At 42.2% G+C, this 24,757-nt stretch overlaps 1 protein-coding gene across 1 annotated transcript; it reads left to right on the top strand.

Moving 5' to 3' along the window:
* The first annotated feature begins 342 nt into the window (after window positions 1-342).
* ankrd55 (ankyrin repeat domain 55) lies at window positions 343-22,744 on the top strand. The gene is made up of 11 exons (XM_031803297.1): window positions 343-861; window positions 10,384-10,503; window positions 11,301-11,431; window positions 12,694-12,803; window positions 14,155-14,215; window positions 14,582-14,710; window positions 16,885-17,069; window positions 17,416-17,583; window positions 17,910-18,946; window positions 19,411-19,512; window positions 22,032-22,744. The coding sequence occupies exons 1-11, from the start codon at window positions 822-824 to the stop codon at window positions 22,316-22,318; spliced, it is 2,370 nt and encodes a 789-aa protein (XP_031659157.1). The 5' UTR covers window positions 343-821; the 3' UTR covers window positions 22,319-22,744.
* Window positions 22,745-24,757: the final 2,013 nt, after the last annotated feature.

Here is a 24,757-nt window from a genome sequence, read left to right as displayed (position 1 = left end):
TTGGAGCTGGAAACAGAAACATTTCGCTGCACCTGCGATAACATCTGTAAAATATGTGTGTAAGCGACTGATAACATTTTATTTTATTTGATCCCGTTTTCACTCTGTCAATAACAAATGCTCTTTTAAATCCAGTGAGTATCTAGTATACACAACATTATCAAAGGACACTTCCTGGTGCTTAGCGTCTGTCAACTGAATAGAGGCCTTAAAATAGCCTCTCGAAGGGGGCCGTGTGGTTCAGGTGCATACTAATACAGCCTGGGTAGCTGTGTGGCTGACTTGGGAGTGTGTCGCTCAGTCTGTCAGTGGCTCCACAATGAAAACATCCCCAGTCACCACCGGCAGGCTGCATTTTGACTCTCTGTCTTGCACATGCTCAGTGAGACTCCAGTCGTGAATCTTTTCATTCATGCTGTACATCTCTCTTCCTCCATCGCCTGGCTAGGCAAGCTGCTGCTGTAGCCTCCACCTTACCTCCACTCTGGATGATAGATTTCTCCATCCCTCCCGTTTATCCCTCGCTCCTCAGTGGGGAAAAGAAACAAGAAACAGGGGGAACACAAGACTGTCTTGGGGGAATTCTTCTCTCTCCTCTCTTCTTTCCTGGGATGGATGGATGAGGATTTATATTGGTCATGTAACCCTCTTCAAGGCAGTAGTAGAAGACGTGAGAGAAGAGGGGGAAGAGGAGGAGGAGAAGTAGATGAGCGATGTCTTGGGCTACAGTGTGAGGGAGGTTTTCAACAGAGGCATATGTGCCTCTCTAGTCTCTCGTCTCAGTGTTTATTTTGGACAGATGATGATGTTTTAGTTTGACCATGGAGTTCAGCGCGTCATCTGTGTTTGACCAGCAGAAAGGTAAGCAAGCAGGCAACCAGTGTTGGATGTTACATATCACAATAAGGAAGAGGAACTGGAACAGGGGAGAGAGAGAGCGAGAGAGAGCGAGAGGGAGATGGGGAGCGATGTCGCTGCCGCTGTTGCCATGGAAATGCTGTGTTCTCTCTACTTGGTTTTGGCATCATGATGAGTATATGCTGGGTTTATGGCTGTTGTGTGGGATGACTAGCTAACAAGATCTAGCGTGTAGGGATCTAGTGTGTAGGGATCTACTGTGAAGGGATCTAGTGTGAAGGGATCTAGTGTGTAGGGATCTAGTGTGAAGGGATCTAGTGTGCAGGGATCTAGTGTGAAGGGACATTATCCATAAAGCGTGGTCCTAAATGAAAAGGTTTTATACCTCTAAGTGGAGAACCCTTTTTTAACCCTCTTTGTGGATTCTACATTGAATATACCACGGTTTAGAGGAAATCTTGCAGCGAGAGGTACTGCAATCCCATTCACAATAACTAGGTACTGCATTCCCATTCACAATAACTAGGTACTGCATTCCCATTCACAGTAACTAGGTACTGCAATCCCATTCATAATAACTAGGTACTGCATTCCCATTCACAATAACTAGTAACTGCAATCCCATTCACAATAACTAGGTACTGCATTCCCATTCACAATAACTAGGTACTACAATCCCATTCACAATAACTAGGTACTGCATTCCCATTCACAATAACTAGGTACTGCATTCCCATTCACAGTAACTAGGTACTGCAATCCCATTCATAATAACTAGGTACTGCATTCCCATTCACAATAACTAGTAACTGCAATCCCATTCACAATAACTAGTAACTGCAATCCCATTTCACAATAACTAGGTGCTGCATTCCCATTCACAATAACTAGGTACTGCAATCCCATTCACAATAACTAGGTACTGCATTCCCATTCACAATAACTAGGTACTGCAATCCCATTCACAATAACTAGGTACTGCATTCCCATTCACAATAACTAGGTACTGCATTGCCATTCACAATAACTAGGTACTGCATTGCCATTCACAATAACTAGGTACTGCAATCCCATTCCAAATAACTAGGTACTGCATTGCCATTCACAATAACTAGGTACTGGAATCCCATTCACAATAACTAGGTACTGCAATCCCATTCACAATAACTAGGTACTGCATTGCCATTCACAATAACTAGGTACTGCAATCCCATTCACAATAACTAGGTACTGCATTCCCATTCACAATAACTAGGTACTACAATCCCATTCACAATAACTAGGTACTGCATTCCCATTCACAATAACTAGGTACTGCATTCCCATTCACAATAACTAGGTACTGCAATCCCATTCACAGTAACTAGGTACTGCAATCCCATTCATAATAACTAGGTACTGCAATCCCATTCACAATAACTAGTAACTGCAATCCCATTCACAATAACTAGTAACTGCAATCCCATTCACAATAACTAGGTACTGCATTCCCATTCACAATAACTAGGTACTGCATTCCCATTCACAATAACTAGGTACTGCATTCCCATTCACAATAACTAGGTACTGCAATCCCATTCACAGTAACTAGGTACTGCAATCCCATTCATAATAACTAGGTACTGCAATCCCATTCACAATAACTAGTAACTGCAATCCCATTTCACAATAACTAGGTGCTGCATTCCCATTCACAATAACTAGGTACTGCAATCCCATTCACAATAACTAGGTACTGCATTCCCATTCACAATAACTAGGTACTGCATTCCCATTCACAATAACTAGGTACTGCATTCCCATTCACAATAACTAGGTACTGCAATCCCATTCCAAATAACTAGGTACTGCATTGCCATTCACAATAACTAGGTACTGCAATTCCATTCACAATAACTAGGTACTGCAATCCCATTCACAATAACTAGGTACTGCATTCCCATTCACCATAACTAGGTACTGCATTGCCATTCACAATAACTAGGTACTGCAATCCCATTCACAATAACTAGGTACTGCATTGCCATTCACAATAACTAGGTACTGCATTCCCATTCACAGTAACTAGGTACTGCAATCCTATTCACAATAACTAGGTACTATAATCCCATTCACAATAACTAGGTACTGCATTGCCATTCACAATAACTAGGTACTGCATTGACATTCACAATAACTAGGTACTACAATCCCATTCACAATAACTAGGTACTGCATTCCCATTCACAATAATTAGGTACTGCATTGCCATTCACAATAACTAGGTACTGCATTGCCATTCACAATAACTAGGTACTGCAATCCCATTCCAAATAACTAGGTACTGCATTGCCATTCACAATAACTAGGTACTGGAATCCCATTCACAATAACTAGGTACTGCAATCCCATTCACAATAACTAGGTACTGCATTCCCATTCACAATAACTAGGTACTGCATTCCCATTCACAGTAACTAGGTACTGCAATCCCATTCATAATAACTAGGTACTGCATTCCCATTCACAATAACTAGTAACTGCAATCCCATTCACAATAACTAGGTACTGCATTCCCATTCACAATAACTAGGTACTACAATCCCATTCACAATAACTAGGTACTGCATTCCCATTCACAATAACTAGGTACTGCATTCCCATTCACAGTAACTAGGTACTGCAATCCCATTCATAATAACTAGGTACTGCATTCCCATTCACAATAACTAGTAACTGCAATCCCATTCACAATAACTAGGTACTGCATTCCCATTCACAATAACTAGGTACTACAATCCCATTCACAATAACTAGGTACTGCATTCCCATTCACAATAACTAGGTACTACAATCCCATTCACAATAACTAGGTACTGCATTCCCATTCACAATAACTAGGTACTGCATTCCCATTCACAATAACTAGGTACTGCATTCCCATTCACAATAACTAGGTACTGCAATCCCATTCACAGTAACTAGGTACTGCAATCCCATTCATAATAACTAGGTACTGCAATCCCATTCACAATAACTAGTAACTGCAATCCCATTCACAATAACTAGTAACTGCAATCCCATTCACAATAACTAGGTACTGCATTCCCATTCACAATAACTAGGTACTGCATTCCCATTCACAATAACTAGGTACTGCATTCCCATTCACAATAACTAGGTACTGCAATCCCATTCACAGTAACTAGGTACTGCAATCCCATTCATAATAACTAGGTACTGCAATCCCATTCACAATAACTAGTAACTGCAATCCCATTTCACAATAACTAGGTGCTGCATTCCCATTCACAATAACTAGGTACTGCAATCCCATTCACAATAACTAGGTACTGCATTCCCATTCACAATAACTAGGTACTGCAATCCCATTCCAAATAACTAGGTACTGCATTGCCATTCACAATAACTAGGTACTGCAATTCCATTCACAATAACTAGGTACTGCAATCCCATTCACAATAACTAGGTACTGCATTCCCATTCACAATAACTAGGTACTGCATTGCCATTCACAATAACTAGGTACTGCAATCCCATTCACAATAACTAGGTACTGCATTGCCATTCACAATAACTAGGTACTGCATTGCCATTCACAATAACTAGGTACTGCATTCCCATTCACAGTAACTAGGTACTGCAATCCTATTCACAATAACTAGGTACTATAATCCCATTCACAATAACTAGGTACTGCATTGCCATTCACAATAACTAGGTACTGCATTGACATTCACAATAACTAGGTACTACAATCCCATTCACAATAACTAGGTACTGCATTCCCATTCACAATAATTAGGTACTGCATTGCCATTCACAATAACTAGGTACTGCATTGCCATTCACAATAACTAGGTACTGCAATCCCATTCCAAATAACTAGGTACTGCATTGCCATTCACAATAACTAGGTACTGGAATCCCATTCACAATAACTAGGTACTGCAATCCCATTCACAATAACTAGGTACTGCATTCCCATTCACAATAACTAGGTACTGCATTGCCATTCACAATAACTAGGTACTGCAATCCCATTCACAATAACTAGGTACTGCATTGGCATTCACAATAATTAGGTACTGCATTGCCATTCACAATAACTAGGTACTGCAATCCCATTCCAAAACTAGGTACTGCATTGCCATTCACAATAACTAGGTACTGCAGTCCCATTCACAATAACTAGGTACTGCATTCCCATTCACAATAACTAGGTACTGCAATCCCATTCCAAATAACTAGGTACTGCATTGCCATTCACAATAACTAGGTACTGCAATTCCATTCACAATAACTAGGTACTGCAATCCCATTCACAATAACTAGGTACTGCATTCCCATTCACAATAACTAGGTACTGCATTGCCATTCACAATAACTAGGTACTGCAATCCCATTCACAATAACTAGGTACTGCATTGCCATTCACAATAACTAGGTACTGCATTCCCATTCACAGTAACTAGGTACTGCAATCCTATTCACAATAACTAGGTACTATAATCCCATTCACAATAACTAGGTACTGCATTGCCATTCACAATAACTAGGTACTGCATTGACATTCACAATAACTAGGTACTACAATCCCATTCACAATAACTAGGTACTGCATTCCCATTCACAATAATTAGGTACTGCATTGCCATTCACAATAACTAGGTACTGCATTGCCATTCACAATAACTAGGTACTGCAATCCCATTCCAAATAACTAGGTACTGCATTGCCATTCACAATAACTAGGTACTGGAATCCCATTCACAATAACTAGGTACTGCAATCCCATTCACAATAACTAGGTACTGCATTCCCATTCACAATAACTAGGTACTGCATTGCCATTCACAATAACTAGGTACTGCAATCCCATTCACAATAACTAGGTACTGCATTGCCATTCACAATAACTAGGTACTGCATTGCCATTCACAATAACTAGGTACTGCAATCCTATTCCAAATAACTAGGTACTGCATTGCCATTCACAATAACTAGGTACTGCAATCCCATTCACAATAACTAGGTACTGCATTGCCATTCACAATAACTAGGTACTGCAATCCCATTCACAATAACTAGGTACTGCACTCCCATTCACAATAACTAGGTACTGCATTGCCATTCACAATAACTAGGTACTGCAATCCCATTCACAATAACTAGGTACTGCAATCCCATTCACAATAACTAGGTACTGCAATCCCATTCACAATAACTAGGTACTGCAATCCCATTCACAATAACTAGGTACTGCATTGCCATTCACAATAACTAGGTACTGCATTGCCATTCACAATAACTAGGTACTGCATTCCCATTCACAATAACTAGGTACTGCATTCCCATTCACAATAATTAGGTACTGCATTGCCATTCACAATAACTAGGTACTGCATTGCCATTCACAATAACTAGGTACTGCAATCCCATTCCAAATAACTAGGTACTGCATTGCCATTCACAATAACTAGGTACTGGAATCCCATTCACAATAACTAGGTACTGCAATCCCATTCACAATAACTAGGTACTGCATTCCCATTCACAATAACTAGGTACTGCATTGCCATTCACAATAACTAGGTACTGCAATCCCATTCACAATAACTAGGTACTGCATTGCCATTCACAATAACTAGGTACTGCATTGCCATTCACAATAACTAGGTACTGCAATCCCATTCACAATAACTAGGTACTGCACTCCCATTCACAATAACTAGGTACTGCATTGCCATTCACAATAACTAGGTACTGCAATCCCATTCACAATAACTAGGTACTGCAATCCCATTCACAATAACTAGGTACTGCAATCCCATTCACAATAACTAGGTACTGCAATCCCATTCACAATAACTAGGTACTGCATTGCCATTCACAATAACTAGGTACTGCATTGCCATTCACAATAACTAGGTACTGCATTCCCATTCACAATTTTTTATTTTTTTATTTCACCTTTATTTAACCAGGTAGGCAAGTTGAGAACAAGTTCTCATTTACAATTGCGACCTGGCCAAGATAAAGCAAAGCAGTTCGACACATACAACGACACAGAGTTACACATGGAGTAAAACAAACATACAGTCAATAATACAGTATAAACAAGTCTATATACGATGTGAGCAAATGAGGTGAGATAAGGGAGGTAAAGGCAAAAAAAAGGCCATGGTGGCAAAGTAAATACAATATAGCAAGTAAAACACTGGAATGGTAGATTTGAAGTGGAAGAATGTGCAAAGTAGAGATAAAAAATAATGGGGTGCAAAGGAGCAAAATAAATAAATAAAATAAATACAGTAGGGAAAGAGGTAGTTGTTTGGGCTAAATTATAGGTGGGCTATGTACAGGTGCAGTAATCTGTGAGCTCTGACAGCTGGTGTTTAAAGCTAGTGAGGGAGATAAGTGTTTCCAGTTTCAGAAATTTTTGTAGTTCGTTCCAGTCATTGGCAGCAGAGAACTGGAAGGAGAGGTGGCCAAAGAAAGAATTGGTTTTGGGGGTGACCAGAGAGATATACCTGCTGGAGCGCGTGCTACAGGTGGGTGATGCTATGATGACCAGCAAGCTGAAATAAGGGGGGACTTTACCTAGCAGGATCTTGTAGATGACATGGAGCCGGTGGGTTTGGCGACGAGTATGAAGCGAGGACCAGCCAACGAGAGCGTAAAGGTCGCAATGGTGGGTAGTATATGGGGCTTTGGTGACAAAACGGATGGTACTGTGATAGACTGCATCCAATTTGTTGAGTAGGGTATTGGAGGCTTTTTTGTAAATGACATCGCCGAAGTCGAGGATTGGTAGTATGGTCAGTTCTACAAGGGTATGTTTTGCAGCATGAGTGAAGGATGCTGTTTTGCGAAATAGGAAGCCAATTCTAAATTTAACTTTGGATTGGAGATGTTTGATGTGGGTCTGGAAGGAGAGTTTACAGTCTAACCAGACACCTAGGTATTTGTAGTTGTCCAAGTATTCTAAGTCAGAGCCGTCCAGAGTAGTGATGTTGGACAGGTGGGCAGGTGCAGGCAGCGATCGGTTGAAGAGCATGCATTTAGTTTTACTTGTATTTAAGAGCAATTGGAGGCCACGGAAGGAGAGTTGTATGGCATTGAAGCTTGCCTGGAGTGTTGTTAACAGTGTCCAAAGAACGGCCAGAAGTATACAGAATGGTGTCGTCTGCGTAGAGGTGGATCAGAGACTCACCAGCAGCAAGAGCGACATAATTGATGTATACAGAGAAGAGAGTCGGTCCAAGATAACTAACTAACAATGACTAGGACTGCATTCCCATTCACAATAACTGTCCAGAGTCCTAGGAAGATTATCCAGCAAGAGCTCAATTTTATCTTCCTAGTTAGATATAGTAGATCTAGGGGAACCCTCATTTGTAGGCCATTCTACTCCTTATATTTCAATGAATCATATTTCTATGATTGGAATTCCAATTTGAAATGGACTAATGTCAATATGACACCCTGGGGCCAAGTAAAGAGTAGCACACATTGGATGTGGAATCAGGAATGGTGTGGTTGTGTTGTAGAGGTTGTGGTTATGGTTGTGTTGTGGATGTTGTGGTTGTGTTGCGGATGTTGTGGTTGTGGTGTGGTTGTGTTGCGGAGGTTGTGGTTGTGGCGTGGTTGTGTTGTAGAGGTTGTGGTTGTGGTGTGGTTGTGTTGCGGAGGTTGTGGTTGTGGCGTGGTTGTGTTGCGGAGGTTGTGGTTGTGGTGTGGTTGTGTTGCGGAGGTTGTGGTTGTGGCGTGGTTGTGTTGCGGAGGTTGTGGTTGTGGCGTGGACGTTGTGGTTGTGGTGTGGTTGTGTGGCGGAGGTTGTGGTTGTGTTGCAGAGCTTGTGGTTGTGTTGTGGTTGCGTTATAGAGGTTGTGGTTGAACTCATCAAACACATGGTTTCCTGTGTTTGATAACATTCCATTCACTCCATTCCAACCATTATTATGAGCCGTCCTCCCCTCCATGGTCCTGTGTTGTGGAGGTTGTGGAGAGGTTGTGGTGGTGTTGTGGTTGTGTTATGGCGGTTGAGCCAGATTGTGTCATGTCAGTGGAACACCAAGACTTACTTTCAATGTAATGATTTGATGGATTGCATAATATATTCCCTCTTAATCAATCAATGAGAAAATAAAGGTTCCCTCAATATATTAACGGAGGGATGTCCTGCCACTCCAGGACCTTGAAATGCTTCTTACGAAGCCACTCCTTGGCGGTGTGTTTGGGATCATTGTCATGCTGAAAGACCCAGCCACGTTTCATCTTCAATGCCCTTGCTGATGGAAGGAGGTTTTCACTCAAAATCTCACGATACATGGCCCCATTCATTCTTTCCTTTACACGGATCAGTCGTCCTGGTCCCTTTTGTTGAAAAACCTCCCCAAAGCATGATGTTTCCACCCCCATGCAACCCCAGATCGAGGGAGATTATCAGTGGTCTTGTATGTCTTCCATTTCCTAATAATTGCTCCCACAGTTGATTTCTTCAAACCAAGCTGCTTACCTATTGCAGATTCAGTCTTCCCAGCCTGGTGCAAGTCTACAATTTTGTTTCTGGTGTCCTTTGACAGCTCTTTGGTCTTGGCCATAGTGGAGTTTGGAGTGTGACTGTTTGAGGTTGTGGACAGGTGTCTTTTATACTGATAACAAGTTCAAACAGGTGCCATTAATACAGGTAACGAGTGGAGGACAGAGGAGCCTCTTAAAGAAGAAGTTACAGGTCTGTGAGAGCCAGAAATCTTGCTTGTTTGTAGGTGACCAAATAATTATTTTCCACCATAATTTGCAAACAAATTCATTAAAAATCCTACAATGTGATTTTCTGGATTTTGTTCTTCTCATTTTGTCTGTCATAGTTGAAGTTTACCTATGATGAAAATTACAGGCCTCTCTCATCTTTTTAAGTGGGAGAACTTGCACAATTGGTGGCTGACTAAATACTTTTTTGCCCCACTGTTTATGTACTGTATAACCACATTGATATATTTACTGTATAACCACATTGATATATTTACTGTATAACCACATTGATATATATATATAACCACATTGATATGTGTACTGTATAACTACATTGATATATATAACCACATTGATATATTTACTGTATAACCAAATTGATATATGTACTGTATAACCACATTGATATATTTACTGTATAACCACATTGATATATATATATAGCCACATTGATATATGTACTGTATAACTACATTGATATATATAACCACATTGATATATTTACTGTATAACCAAATTGATATATGTACTGTATAACCACATTGATATATTTACTGTATAACCACATTGATATATATAACCACATTGATATATGTACTGTATAACCACATTGATATATATAACCACATTGATATATGTACTGTATAACCACATTGATATATATAACCACATTGATATATGTACTGTATAACCACATTGATATATTTACTGTATAACCAAATTGATATATGTGTAACCACATTGTATTTGTACCCTTGGCTCCTATAGATTCTGCTGAAGAAGTGGATCTGAACGTCGTTTACCAAGCAGCCGCCAATGGGGATGTCAACACATTAACAGCAACCATACGGGAGGATCCCTCCATTTTGGAGTACTGTGATGGTGAAGGTATGAACGGCTAGGGTTGGAAAATTTGGGTTACCAAAATCCCTGCTTTTCCAGAAATCACAGTTGGAAGATTCCTGGAATCAAGGTGGAATAAGCAGGATATCTGTGAATCCTCCAACCTCCATGTGGAAAAAGTTGTATGAAGTGCTTATGAAGCCTGTATGTACTGTAGTACTTATGAAGCCTGTATGTAGTGCTTATGAAGCCTGTGTGTACTGTAGTACTTATGAAGCCTGTATGTACTGTAGTACTTATGAAGCCTGTATGTAGTGCTTATGAAGCCTGTGTGTACTGTAGTACTTATGAAGCCTGTATGTACTGTAGTACTTATGAAGCCTGTATGTAGTGCTTATGAAGCCTGTGTGTACTGTAGTACTTATGAAGCCTGTATGTACTGTAGTACTTATGAAGCCTGTATGTAGTGCTTATGAAGCCTGTATGTAGTGCTTATGACGCTTGTATGTAGTGCTTATGAAGCCTTTATATACGTTACTGTATATTAGTTGTATTAGTTCACTTGGCTTAAGTATGTCAAAGTGTACTAGTGACAAGCTCCCAACGTCCCACTGATCATCTGTCATGCAGTACGATGCTGACAGCTGATCTTATTAACTAAAGAAGAAGACATTGCTTCAAATGAAACAGATATCTCTCAGTCATCAGAATCAGAACTGTCTTCTTGATGTACAGTACAGCATGGCTACAGAGCCTTGTTCTGGGATCAGGACAGGAGGCACGGAGAGGAAGTTACACCTATATGTTTAATGTGCCATCCATCCCATGTTCTCTGGCTGTAGGCTCCACCCCTTTGATGCATGCGGTGTCGGGGAGGCAGGTGGACACGGTGAAACTCCTGCTGAAGATGGGTACCTCCATCAATACCCAGGATGCCTGTGGAAGGACTTCGCTCTCCCTAGCGACATATCTGGTACCGAACAATATACAACACACAACACAACACAACACACAACACAACACAACACACAACACACAACACAACACAACACACAGCACAACACACAACACAATACACAACACAACACACAACACAACACACCACACAACACAACACACAACACACAACACAACACACAACACAACACAACACACGACACACAACACAACACACAACACAACACACAACACAACACACAGCACAACACACAGCACAACACACAACACAACACACAACACCTGCTCGCACACTCGTTTTGTTTTGATCCCTATTTTTTGTTAAGTTCCTACAATTGTAAAGTTACATGTTTAATTATTATTATTATTATTATTATTATATAGATATAGCAAGTGTTTTATTTAATTCTGTGTCCAAAACTGATTATACTGACATTCCAATCTCATCTCCAGCCTCAAATACATATGGCTGTTCAGCACCTGACATATCCGTAGATAACTTTACATTGGGGCCCCATTTGAATGCTTTGAAAATGCCTCTTCTTTCCTCCTTTCCTCTGTCTGTCACGCCCTGACCTTAGTTCCTTTTTTATGTCTCTATTTTGGTTTGGTCGGGGCGTGAGTTGGGGTGGGCATTCTATGTTCTATTCTATGTGCCCGGTATGGTTCCCAATCAGAGGCAGCTGTCTATCGTTATCTCTGATTGAGAACTATACTTAGGTTGCCTTTTTCTCACCTGGTGTTTGTGGGTAGTTGCTTTCTGTTTTTGTGTCTGCACCAGACAGAACTGTTTCGGTTGTGCTCTTTGTTGTTTTGCATTTTAGTGTTCAGTTTCGAATAAACAATATGAACACGTACCACGCTGCACCTTGGTCCTCACCTTCTTCCACCAACGGCCGTTACACCATCAACAATCTAACATGACACAGTTGACTAGTGAAAGCAATCCAGTCACATCAGTGATTCATTACTTAAAAGGGAAGGATGTATTTTCAAGGTATTGGAAGCAGACCCTATGTTTGCCATCCTAATAGTCAGGAGTATGATTCATTTCCTATGAGGTTAGAGTCTAAACTGTACTGAACACCAACCATCCAAGTAGTTGACTGGAAGCTTTTACAGAGTGCATTGCAAAATTGTCAGAAACAATTGTTTTCTTTTTAAAACTAAATCCTTTGTGCATTGTCTTTGAGCGGCAGTTTCAAAAAGCCACACATGTTTCTGTCATAAAAAAACAGTAGTGCCTTGATAACCTACATTTTTGTTTGTTTTTTGAAGGGGTGGCTCGAAGGCTGCGTGTGTTTGCTGCGAAATGGAGCCAAGCAGAACATCCCTGATAAAAATGGTCGCCTGCCTCTTCACGCAGCGACCGCTGAGATCGACCTCAAGTGAGAGCGTTCGCAAATAATTCATTTAATACATGTTTAATGTGTAGCTATTATACTGACAAAAGAGTACAGATGTAGGATCTTAATTGGATCCAATTTGTTAAAGCAGGAAAATGATCCTGCAGCAACAGGAAATGTGAATTATTATGTGGATTATAATCATGGACATTTTTTGTAGGGGTAGGTACATTTTTCGTGAGGGCAAAACAAGTCAGAAATGTTAAAGTGGAAATTACAAACTTCAGAATCCTTTTAAAAACTTAAATACACTACAAGTTTGTAGTTCCTACTTTGCAGGAAAATTCTCAGCAACAAAAGATCTCAGATCAAATTAAGATCCTACATCTGTAGGCATTGAAAACAATGGTGTTAGAAGAAACCGTTGGAAAAATGAGTCATATGCGTAATCACGGCATAAAAGATGCTGAAAAACAAGTGAGTTAGCAAGCATCCAGTTCAGAAAGCCCACCTCTGTAAAATGACCCACAGATGGTATCAATAAGCACTCAGTCTCCATGTTACACTGAACATGTTGTATACATAAAAGAAGGCTAATGGCTCAGTGACTGCTGCAAGTTAAGTAGCTTATTTACTGGAACAGGTTTACCAGGGTGTGTGTATGTATGTGCAGTCCCCATAGCGACCACAGACCTTTGCTTGATATTCTAAAGCAGCAGCAGCTGCTCCAGTGGTCTCTCTCTCTCTCCCTCCCTCCCTCGCTCTCTCGCTCTCTTTCTCTCACTCCCTCCCCCCACTCTCACTTTCTCTCCCTCCCTCTCTCTCTCTCTCTCCCTCCCTTATCTCGCTCACTCTCTCTGAATGTGGGAAGACAGGGTCTGTCGATTTGGATCCAGCAGCCCAGTGCTGCATCTGGTCGACAACAACAACAGAGGCACTTTCTCTCGTCCTGCTTCCTTTCTCTCCCAAGCCATCTGGCAAAGCTATTAGCTGCCGGACTTGATAACAGCAGAAGCGTAGCTTAGTAACTTACCCTCAACTCCACAGCCGAGACTGAACAACAAAATATAAGTCTGTAGCATTTGGACACTCCTATTAGTACCATGTTTGCAATCCCTCCATGTGAGCCAGTTAGTGCAGAATAACAGCATGTTTCAGGGGATCAGTTAGTGCAGAATAACAGCATGTTTCAGAGGATCCGTTTGAAGGCGAGGCGCAGAATCAATATTCTTGATCACATAATGAATAGTTATTTGGGTTGGTTGCTATGGTGATGTGTAGATCTGTGATTCTGTGCAGTCCGACTGCAATGTAGTCAATATCAAACCTGCACCATTACTCTTGATACACGTTGTGCAGGTTTTGGCAACACAAACTTTGATTTGATTTGTAGACTCATGGCAGTCCTGCTGCAGCAATCGACTGCGTGTGAAATCAACCACCAAGACAACGAGGTATGAAAACTGAACAGTGATACCATAGTAACCTGGGAATACACAGTACCGGCATGGGACAGGATGGCGAATAATGTAAAAAGAGCCTCTCCCTGATGTAATGGCAGTCTACTAGCTCTGAGAGGGAAAGCATGATGAATGACCTAAATATGGAGAATGAATTACCATCTACGCATTTATGTACCACAAGTAGGGCCTTGAGTTTTCCTGACCACCTGACAAGGTAAAGGCCCAGGCCCTAGTTTTAAGTTGATGTGTTCAGGTAAAACCAATAAGGAGTGATAAACTAAGATGATGCTACATTCAGTGTTCTGGAAAGCTATGTCTAGTTTTGCATTGCGACCAATTCTCATTGGTTCTCTGTAGGGCATGACTGCTCTTCATTGGGCATCTTTCCACAACCGTCCTGAGCATGTGCAGGCTCTCCTGCAGAAAGGGGCGGATCCTACACTGGTGGACAAGGACTTCAAGACAGCCCTCCATTGGGCAGTGCAGGTAGGAGACATCCCTCCATTGGGCAGTGCAGGTAGGAGACAGCCCTCCATTGGGCAGTGCAGGTAGGAGACAGCCCTCCATTGGGCAGTGCAGGTAGAAAACAGCCCTCCATTGGGCAGTGCAGGTAGGAGACATCCCTCCATTGGGCAGTGCAGGTAGGAGACAGCCCTCCATTGGGCAGTGCAGGTAGGAGACAGCCCTCCATTGGGCAGTGCAGAAAGGGGAAAACTTACTGCCACTGTGGGATTTGAACAAGGCCTTTAAGGGGCCAGATTCCCGGAAACAGATTAAGCCTTATTTCAATGGAGATTGTCATTTGAGCATGCCTTACTAGCTGTAAGTTGCTCTAGAAAAGGGTGTCTGCTAAATGTAGTATGTAGAATGTTACAGACACACAAAAATCATACGCAAGACATGCTAACCTCTCACCATTACAATAACAGGGGAGGTTAGCGTACCTCCAAGACATGCTAACCTCTCACCATTACAATAACAGGGGAGGTTAGCGTACCTCCAAGATATGCTAACCTCTCACCATTACAATAACAGGGGAGGTTAGCGTACCTCCAAGACATGCTAACCTCTCACCATTACAATAACAGGGGAGGTTAGCGTACCTCCAAGACATGCTAACCTCTCACCATTACAATAACAGGGGAGGTTAGCGTACCTCCAAGACATGCTAACCTCTCACCATTACAATAACAGGGGAGGTTAGCGTACCTCCAAGACATGCTAACCTCTCACCATTACAATAACAGGGGAGGTTAGCGTACCTCCAAGACATGCTAACCTCTCACCATTACAATAACAGGGGAGGTTAGCATTTATTTACGGGGGGGTATGATATTTATGGCTCTGTAACTTTCTCACTCATCATTATTCAAGATTCATTCAGGACTATCCATAATCATGGTAGCATCCACCATAATGTAGAAGTGTTAAGTAACATTCTATTCTTAATTACAAAATAATCTGAAACACAACCAAAACAAACAGCAAATGCATCCAACGAGTTTGTAGAGTCCCAAGCTTGATGTAATTATTGTGTGTTAGGAATATGGAACCAAATACTACATTTTAATACACATACAAGTGAATTTGTCCCAATACTTGGTCCCCTAAAACAAAAAGTGCTGTAATTTCTAAACGGTTCACTCGATGTGGATGGAAATACCCTCAAATTAAAGCTGACGGTGTGCACTTTAACCTCGTAGTCATGGTATCATTTCAAATTGACACAAAGAATGTGTCACTGTCCTAATACTTTTGCTGGTCACTGTATTTATTTATTTGTTGAGCCGTTTTAGTTTCATTACTGTCTGTTAATTATTTCTGGCTTCATTCCAGGTTTGCAATAATCCGCCATATATGAAACCACATTGGCTGAAAGCTTTTACACTACATATTGTAGTTCTAAAGCTTCTACACGAGAAGATTTGAAAGCTTGCGGGTACATGTGCATTACATACATTGAAGATAAATCCACTCCTAGACTCACACATCTGAGCAACCATGCAGTGATCATGCATTAGTTCTGTTTTATGTCATTTGTTTCCCATTGAGGATACCAGTGCCGCCACCTGGCCAATATTGTGACATGTGAATCCCAAAATAGTCTGAAATGAAGAAGTCTGTCTGGTGAGACAGAACACTGCAACATATTCTATTATGTGGTCAGAGTTGTCTTAGTCAGCTTTGTCAATTTGCCACATAATTAGGTTGTTAATGTCACTGCAATCATTCATAGCAGTGATGGTCAGAGGCTGTATGTATCAAGTGTCTCAAAGTTGAAGTGCTGATCTAGGATGAGTTTTGCCTTTTTGATCACAATGAATAAGATTAAATGGACTGCGGGGACCTATTCCTCAGTCAGCACACATCTACTGTAACTTCCCCTGCACTGTTGCATTAACAAAACCAATACATATCTTCATTACACACATAAGTAATTAGATTTTTTGTTCTGAGTGCAAATCAGGCCTTTGTATGAAACAGAGGTGGTTCAGTGAACCATGCTTGCGTTGATGAGTAACCTTGCCTGAGACCTGAAGACTTGCCTTAGCTCCCTGCGGCTAACACAGTCGTACTCAATGGATTTAAAACCCTGCTGTTCTAATCATTATTCTCTCTCTCTCTCTCTCTCTCTCTCTCTCTCTCTCTCTCTCTGGCAGAGTGGCAGCAGATTCATGTGTTCTCTCATCCTGGAGCACAGCCTTGGCTCCTCGGTCATCAACTACGACGACGAAAACGGAAAGACCTGCGTACACATCGCCGCTGCCGCTGGATACAGCGCCATCCTCTATGAGTTGGCGCGCTTTGCCGAGACTAACCTGCAGGCCCTGGATGTGGACGAACGGTAAACAAAAATGGCAGCACATTGTTTTCTTTGAAATTGCATGCCACCAGTCTATGTTTCCAGTCTCTGTTTGTCAAACAAAAAAACATTGATTGTAAAGTTAAACAAATCATAAATCTCCATACACAAGGACTACTTTTAACAATTTCCACTGAACATTTTGCAAAAATGCATTTACTTGAAGAACAGTGCAGATGCAAAATTTGGTTTGTGCTGTTTGCGCCGTCATTCTGTTACCGTGGAATTTCCCATTATTGGTTGGTAAATTCATTGACTTATCATGAATAACTTCACCATTCACGATAGGCTGATCCAGTGGATTGAATAAGATCTGTTCATCCTCCAGGACCCCTCTTCATTGGGCGGCAGCAGCGGGGAAGGAGGACTGTGTCCAGGCCTTACTGCAACTAGGGGTGGAGACAGGGCCCAGGGACATCAACGAGAACACACCGCTCACATACGCAATGTACTGTGGCCACACTGCCTGCATCAAGCTCCTCTCAGCTGACAACAGGTTGAATAACGCTGCATTCCGCGTGTGTGTGTGTGTGTGTGTGTGTGTGTGTGTGTGTGTGTGTGTGTGTGTGTGTGTGTGTGTGTGTGTGTGTGTGTGTGTGTGTGTGTGTGTGTGTGTGTGTGTGTGTGTGTGTGTGTGTTAGTTTCCAGTTTCCATTAATTACAAGTGGAAAGGCCATGCAATAATTCTGTGTGCAGTCGGACATGTCGATAATTTGCAGATTAGTAAAGCCAAAGATCTCTTGGAAAAGAAAATGCCTGCCATCCATTTTAAACCAGAGTTGTGAATAAGACTTCATGGTCTCATTGATTGATTGCCTACAGATCCAATTCAGCCAGAAAGCTGCCTTCCCAGGGCAGTGATCCATCCCAGCTACCTTCCCAGGGCAGTGATCCATCCCAGCTGCCTTCCCAGGGCAGTGATCCATCCCAGCTGCCTTCCCAGGGGAGTGACCCATACCAGCTGCCTTCCCAGGGGAGTGATCCATCCCAGCTGCCTTCCCAGGGCAGTGATCCATCCCAGCTGCCTTCCCAGGGGTGTGACCCAGCCCAGCTGCCTTCCCAGGGCAGTGATCCATCCCAGCTGCCTTCCCAGGGCAGTGATCCATCCCAGCTGCCTTCCCAGGGGAGTGACCCATCCCAGCTGCCTTCCCAGGGCAGTGATCCATCCCAGCTGCCTTCTCAGGGGAGTGACCCATCCCAGCTGTCTTCCCAGGGGAGTGACCCATCCCAGAAGAAGGAGGGCAAGTTCCGCATGCTCAACCAGATTTTCTCTTGTAAGAGGAAGGAGCACTACACCACCCGCCAGAGAGAGCTGGGCCGCGACGGACACCTGAGGGAGGAGACCTCAGAGGTGGATGACATCATCACCATGTTCGATTGTCTGGCTGACTCCTCTTCAGCCAAGGAGCTTGAAAATGAACGCTCCAAAGTCAGGAAACGGCCTTCGATCGAAGCAGCGCAGAAACTCAATCCACTCGACATCCGGACGGCGAAGGACTACAAGGGACTGCCTCCTATACGGACACAAAGCCTTCCACCCATCAATCTGGGCACGTCTTTGTTGGCCATCTCCCAGAGTGCTGTAGAGCAGAGTCAAGCCACGAGGCCGATGGTCAACCACTTTGCACACCGCTCTCAGAAAAGCAAGAGTGAGCATGACTTATTTGACAGCAGGCCGAAGGGACAAGCGTTGGTCAGTCATTCCTGGAAGACCGAGGCCAATCAGTCCATTTTGGCCCACAAATCCTGGATATCACCCCCACCAGAAAGACTGTTGGACAAACTGTACCATGAGACTTATGGACCTACTGATGTCATCTGCCCACACCAAGCCCCATACATACAGAAGAACGAACAAGGTATTATTACTTGAGTCTTTCACAAGGTAGGATGGGTTGAGTTTTTCACAAAAAGGAGAGGCCTACAGTCTCTGGTTTAGCAGAGGGGATGTGTGACTTACTGAAACATCAAAACTTGCGGTGCATTCTCATGAGTTGTCAAGTGAGTCATCTCACTGTCCTTTCACCAGAGCTAAGCAGCAGTTAGCAAAAAAGCCACATCCTGCTAAGATAATATACTGTAGATAGCTGCACTTGACTTCACTGTTCACACCCTGAGTCCGATTTGATTCAAAACCAGTAGCCCTAACCGTTTTTCTTGCCTAAAATAGCAAGGAAGTGACGCATGAGAAAACGTTTGAAGTTCTATGCAGTTGAGTTTTGATGATTCTTCTCAACAAGGGAACGTAACTTCTGCTTTACATCAACACAATGTATGCATCCAAGTGCATGCTAATAACATGATGTACTTCTCTTCACCACAGCTCCAAATACACACCTGCTAACTCTGGACAGGTTAAACATGAGGGAGACTGCACTAACACGGAACTGCTTGGCCCCCATTCGTGACCACTGTACCCACCGGTGTAAGTCCTTGTAGCCTTGAAAACTTCAGAGCTCTGAATGCATGCATGAATTTGATTCCTTTCTGTGCTAAAACTACAAAGCTTGATGTTATATTCTGTAAGGGAAACATCCTTGGGGATGTATTGTCATATCTTAGTATCACTGTCAGCATCGCAATCTATACAACATGTTCCACTACAATTTCAGTATAGCCAGCCTAGTGCTACTAGAAGTTACACATAGTTTTTGTGACACTCTGGGTCAAGTCTTGAGGCAGTATTTTATTTTATTTTACCTTTATTTAACTAGGCAAGTCAGTTAAGAACAAAGGAACAGTGGGTTAACTGCCTGTTCAGGGGCAGAACGACAGATTTGTACTTTGTCAGCTCAGGGGTTTGAAATTGCAACCTTCCGGTTACTAGTCCACCGCTCTAACCACTAGGTTACCCTGCCGCCCTGTTTCCCTCCAGAGTGGCAGAGTAACATTCAGTGCACAGGTAGGTACAGTGCCTTGCAAAAGTATTCGGCCCCCTTGAACTTTGCGACCTTTTGCCACATTTCAGGCTTCAAACATAAAGATATAAAACTGTATTTTTTTGTGAAGAATCAACAACAAGTGGGACACAATCATGAAGTGGAACGACATTTATTGGATATTTCAAACTTTTTTAACAAATCAAAAACTTAAAAATTGGGCGTGCAAAATTATTCAGCCCCTTTACTTTCAGTGCAGCAAACTCTCCAGAAGTTCAGTGAGGATCTCTGAATGATCCAATGTTGACCTAAATGACTAATGATGATAAATACAATCCACCTGTGTGTAATCAAGTCTCCGTATAAATGCACCTGCACTGTGATAGTCTCAGAGGTCCGTTAAAAGCGCAGAGAGCATCATGAAGAACAAGGAACACACCAGGCAGGTCCGAGATACTGTTGTGAAGAAGTGTAAAGCCGGATTTGGATACAAAAAGATTTCCCAAGCTTTAAACATCCCAAGGAGCACTGTGCAAGCGATAATATTGAAATGGAAGGAGTATCAGACCACTGCAAATCTACCAAGACCTGGCCGTCCCTCTAAACTTTCAGCTCATACAAGGAGAAGACTGATCAGAGATGCAGCCAAGAGGCCCATGATCACTCTGGATGAACTGCAGAGATCTACAGCTGAGGTGGGAGACTCTGTCCATAGGACAACAATCAGTCGTATATTGCACAAATCTGGCCTTTATGGAAGAGTGGCAAGAAGAAAGCCATTTCTTAAAGATATCCATAAAAAGTGTTGTTTAAAGTTTGCCACAAGCCACCTGGGAGACACACCAAACATGTGGAAGAAGGTGCTCTGGTCAGATGAAACCAAAATTGAACTTTTTGGCAACAATGCAAAACGTTATGTTTGGCGTAAAAGCAACACAGCTCATCACCCTGAACACACCATCCCCACTGTCAAACATGGTGGTGGCAGCATCATGGTTTGGGCCTGCTTTTCTTCAGCAGGGACAGGGAAGATGGTTAAAATTGATGGGAAGATGGATGGAGCCAAATACAGGACCATTCTGGAAGAAAACCTGATGGAGTCTGCAAAAGACCTGAGACTGGGACAGAGATTTGTCTTCCAACAAGACAATGATCCAAAACATAAAGCAAAATCTACAATGGAATGGTTCAAAAATAAACATATCCAGGTGTTAGAATGGCCAAGTCAAAGTCCAGACCTGAATCCAATCGAGAATCTGTGGAAAGAACTGAAAACTGCTGTTCACAAATGCTCTCCATCCAACCTCACTGAGCTTGAGCTGTTTTGCAAGGAGGAATGGGAAAACATTTCAGTCTCTCGATGTGCAAAACTGATAGAGACATACCCCAAGCGACTTACAGCTGTAATCGCAGCAAAAGGTGGCGCTACAAAGTATTAACTTAAGGGGGCTGAATAATTTTGCACGCCCAATTTTTCAGTTTTTGATTTGTTAAAAAAGTTTGAAATATCCAATAAATGTCGTTCCACTTCATGATTGTGTCCCACTTGTTGTTGATTTCTCACAAAAAAATACAGTTTTATATCTTTATGTTTGAAGCCTGAAATGTGGCAAAAGGTTGCAAAGTTCAAGGGGGCCGAATACTTTCGCAAGGCACTGTATGTCCAAATGTTGAGAAGTGGAGGTGCGTCCTCTTAATATAGATAGCAAATTGACGGGCCTCCCGGGTGGCGCAGTGGTTAAGGGCGCTGTACTGCAGCGTCAGCTGTGCCACCAGAGATTCTGGGTTCGCGCCCAGGCTCTGTCGTAACCGGCCGCGACCGGGAGGTCCGTGGGGCGACGCACAATTGGCCTAGCGTCGTCCGGTTTAGGGAGGGTTTGGCCGGTAGGGATATCCTTGTCTCATTGCGCACCAGCGACTCCTGTGGCGGGCCGGGCGTAGTATGCGCTAACCAAAAAAAAAAAAAAAAAGCGAATTGAGGATGCGAAGAAGATTATTCTAGGCCTTCTTGTAGAGATGATTGCCAACACATCACCAAACACTTTACAAGCTTTTCCCTCTGCAGTCTCCTTGCCACCAGACCAAGTCTCTAAAGGGGTGAGGAAGTCCAAGTCCCTGCCTCTCAACACCCTTTGTCGGGGACAAGGGGGTCTCCCGCCGCCAGTGATCTCCAAGTCCCAGAGGCCAGGGATCCCCCAAAGCCCGTCCGTGTGCTCCTTCCTGCCCATGCTGAATGGAGACCCTCTGAGGAGCGTGCAGGTGCTCCCTGCCATCCCATCCCAGAGGAAATACAGCCCCACTGTGGGTCAACCCAAAATGGACACCCTCAGTAAACTGGACAACAGAACCTAATGCAACCGCATAGCTCATTGGAGGCTTGGGGAGATATGTGGTGGAGTGGACCTGATTGGAAACTGGACTTGGTAGGGTTAGCTAACAGCAGGCTATTTTCTGTGGAACTTTGTCAGGTCTGAATGAAATTTGTCCCTAAGTGTAAAAAAAATTATAATAATTGTCCCTGAGTGTAAAAACTGACTAAACTCATCAAGAGGAACTCTACTGTATGCCACAGTAAATTGCTCAAGACTTTGCAAACATTTGTTAATAAACAGCATCCTATTTTTACACGTTTATACTGTACTTAGTGGTGGAAATTCCACAATTCAAGGCATGCACTGTTTACTGTTCGCTTTTCTTGCACTTTGAAATTGAGACTTTATGTTGAGGTTGTCATGTGACTGTTTCACTAAATGAATAAAATATATGACATTTTTGTTATTTTTTGGCTTGCGTTAGGATATTTTTCAGTTGTGTGAAGGAGACGAGGCACATTTGCCTATGCATGATCAACTTATTGATCCATTCCTGATCACCATACAGGAAATGTCCACAATCCTCCACTATTACTGGTCTGACTGCACCTCTTTTAATATGTTTTTAATTTATTCCCCTTTCATGTATGTTTTCTCCGTCCTGGCGCTAGGGCCGAGATCTATGTTGACCCTTATCACTACTGTAACCACTCGGGAGGTCTGAGTATGTGGGAGTGGAAGGGGATGGGGCAGGACTTGCATTTTTTTGTCAAATGAAAATCAAGCATGTTCACGGTGGTAGTGTAGTGACATACACTTACTACTGACATCTGAAGACTCCCCCCAAGCTTATAGGCTTTAGCTCAGTGGACTGCTACAATGTTGTTGTGGCAGGAGACCTGAGCACACAGTAGGTGGTCCCTGGTCACATTCATGGTGCTTTTAAGACAACTGGGTACTCGGAGGTCAAATCATGACATCAGTGATCTTCAGGTCGGATAGTCAACAGGGGGGGGGGGGACATTACAAAAAAAGTTCATTAAAACCTGTAGTATTATTAATGAATATGATTTGTATGTGTAGGATTCCTGCCAATGTAAAACATTTGTATGTGTGCTGTTTTGTATGTGACTATTCCTCTTTTGTTTGTTGATGTTTGTTGTTTGATAAGGGGAAAAAAAGGAAAAAGGTTTGAAACCACTTAATGTATTAAATATTCCATAGTATTAGCTTCCTCTGTTCTCTGTTAGGATAGTAATTAAACAAAGCAACATAGAGTGCTTGTTGTGGAGCTTGGAGTGTCAGGTAGCCTACATACAGCCGCAGACAAACAAGTCAAGCTAGGCTCCGTGGGTGGTCATGTCCTGGGGTATAACTAAGCAATAAAGCCTGGTATATGGCCATATATTATATATCACAAACCCCAGAGGTGCTTTACTGCTATTATAACCTGGTTACCAACCCAATTAGAGCAGTAAAAATAAATGTTTTGTCATACCCATGGTATACTGTCTGATATACCATGGCTTTCAGCCAATCAGCATTCAGGGCTCGAACCATCCAACCAATAATCCCAGATTGAACAATGAGCCACATATTTCACTTGATGTATAAGGGTGCATTCGTAAATTCACCCTGACTGTCTACTCCGATTTCACAGCGCTGAATAACTGATGAATTTACGAACGCCTGACACCCGTTGAATATGCCCGGTGTCAGTAGCCTTGGCAAAAAAGCGTCATTACATTTTTGCCAGCAGCACAGTTACAGTCACCAACCCTCTGGATAACATGAAAACAGCCTGCCCAGCTCTGCTAGGGTGAGTAAAATGGTAAGAGTGAAGTGTTCTCTCACTTGTATCTGGAAGTAGCTAGCAAGCTAGCTAACTTTAGCCAGTTATTTTACTTTAGTTTTTTTTTTAATTTTTATTTTTTATTTTTGTATTTATTTGTATTATTTTTTTATTTTTTTTTATTTTTTATTATTAACAACAAATCAATACATAAAGCACATGAGGGAACACAAGCATACATTGATTACAAATAATAGACAATCGAGCTAGGGGGTACAATATCACATTACAATTACACAAGGACCTTAAGGGACATGCATATACTTACAATTCTAACAGCTTTTTTGTTAGTAGAGCATTTAACCGTCTTAAAATACAGTTCAATTTCTTTTTGTAGGGTACGAAAATGTGGTTTTCTGTTTGTAAATTTACATTTGTGTATATGAAATTTGGCCAAAAGAATAATGAAATTAATTACATAAAAATGATTCCGCTTATTTCTATTGTATGTAAAGAATCCAAACAGTACATCTCTCCACAATAGTGTAAAATCTTCATAAATGTGTTCAATTATAAACCTACTGATGTCTTGCCACAGTTTTCTTACATGCATACAATGCCAAAAAAGATGCACAACTGTTTCTGGGTGGTCATTACAAAAGGAGCAATTTGAGTTGATGTTTTCCT

This window comes from Oncorhynchus kisutch, linkage group LG23, assembly GCF_002021735.2.
Source record: "Oncorhynchus kisutch isolate 150728-3 linkage group LG23, Okis_V2, whole genome shotgun sequence".
NCBI lineage: Eukaryota > Metazoa > Chordata > Actinopteri > Salmoniformes > Salmonidae > Oncorhynchus > Oncorhynchus kisutch.
Note: the sequence above shows the minus strand (reverse complement) of the source record. Positions and strands in the feature narration are given on the sequence as shown.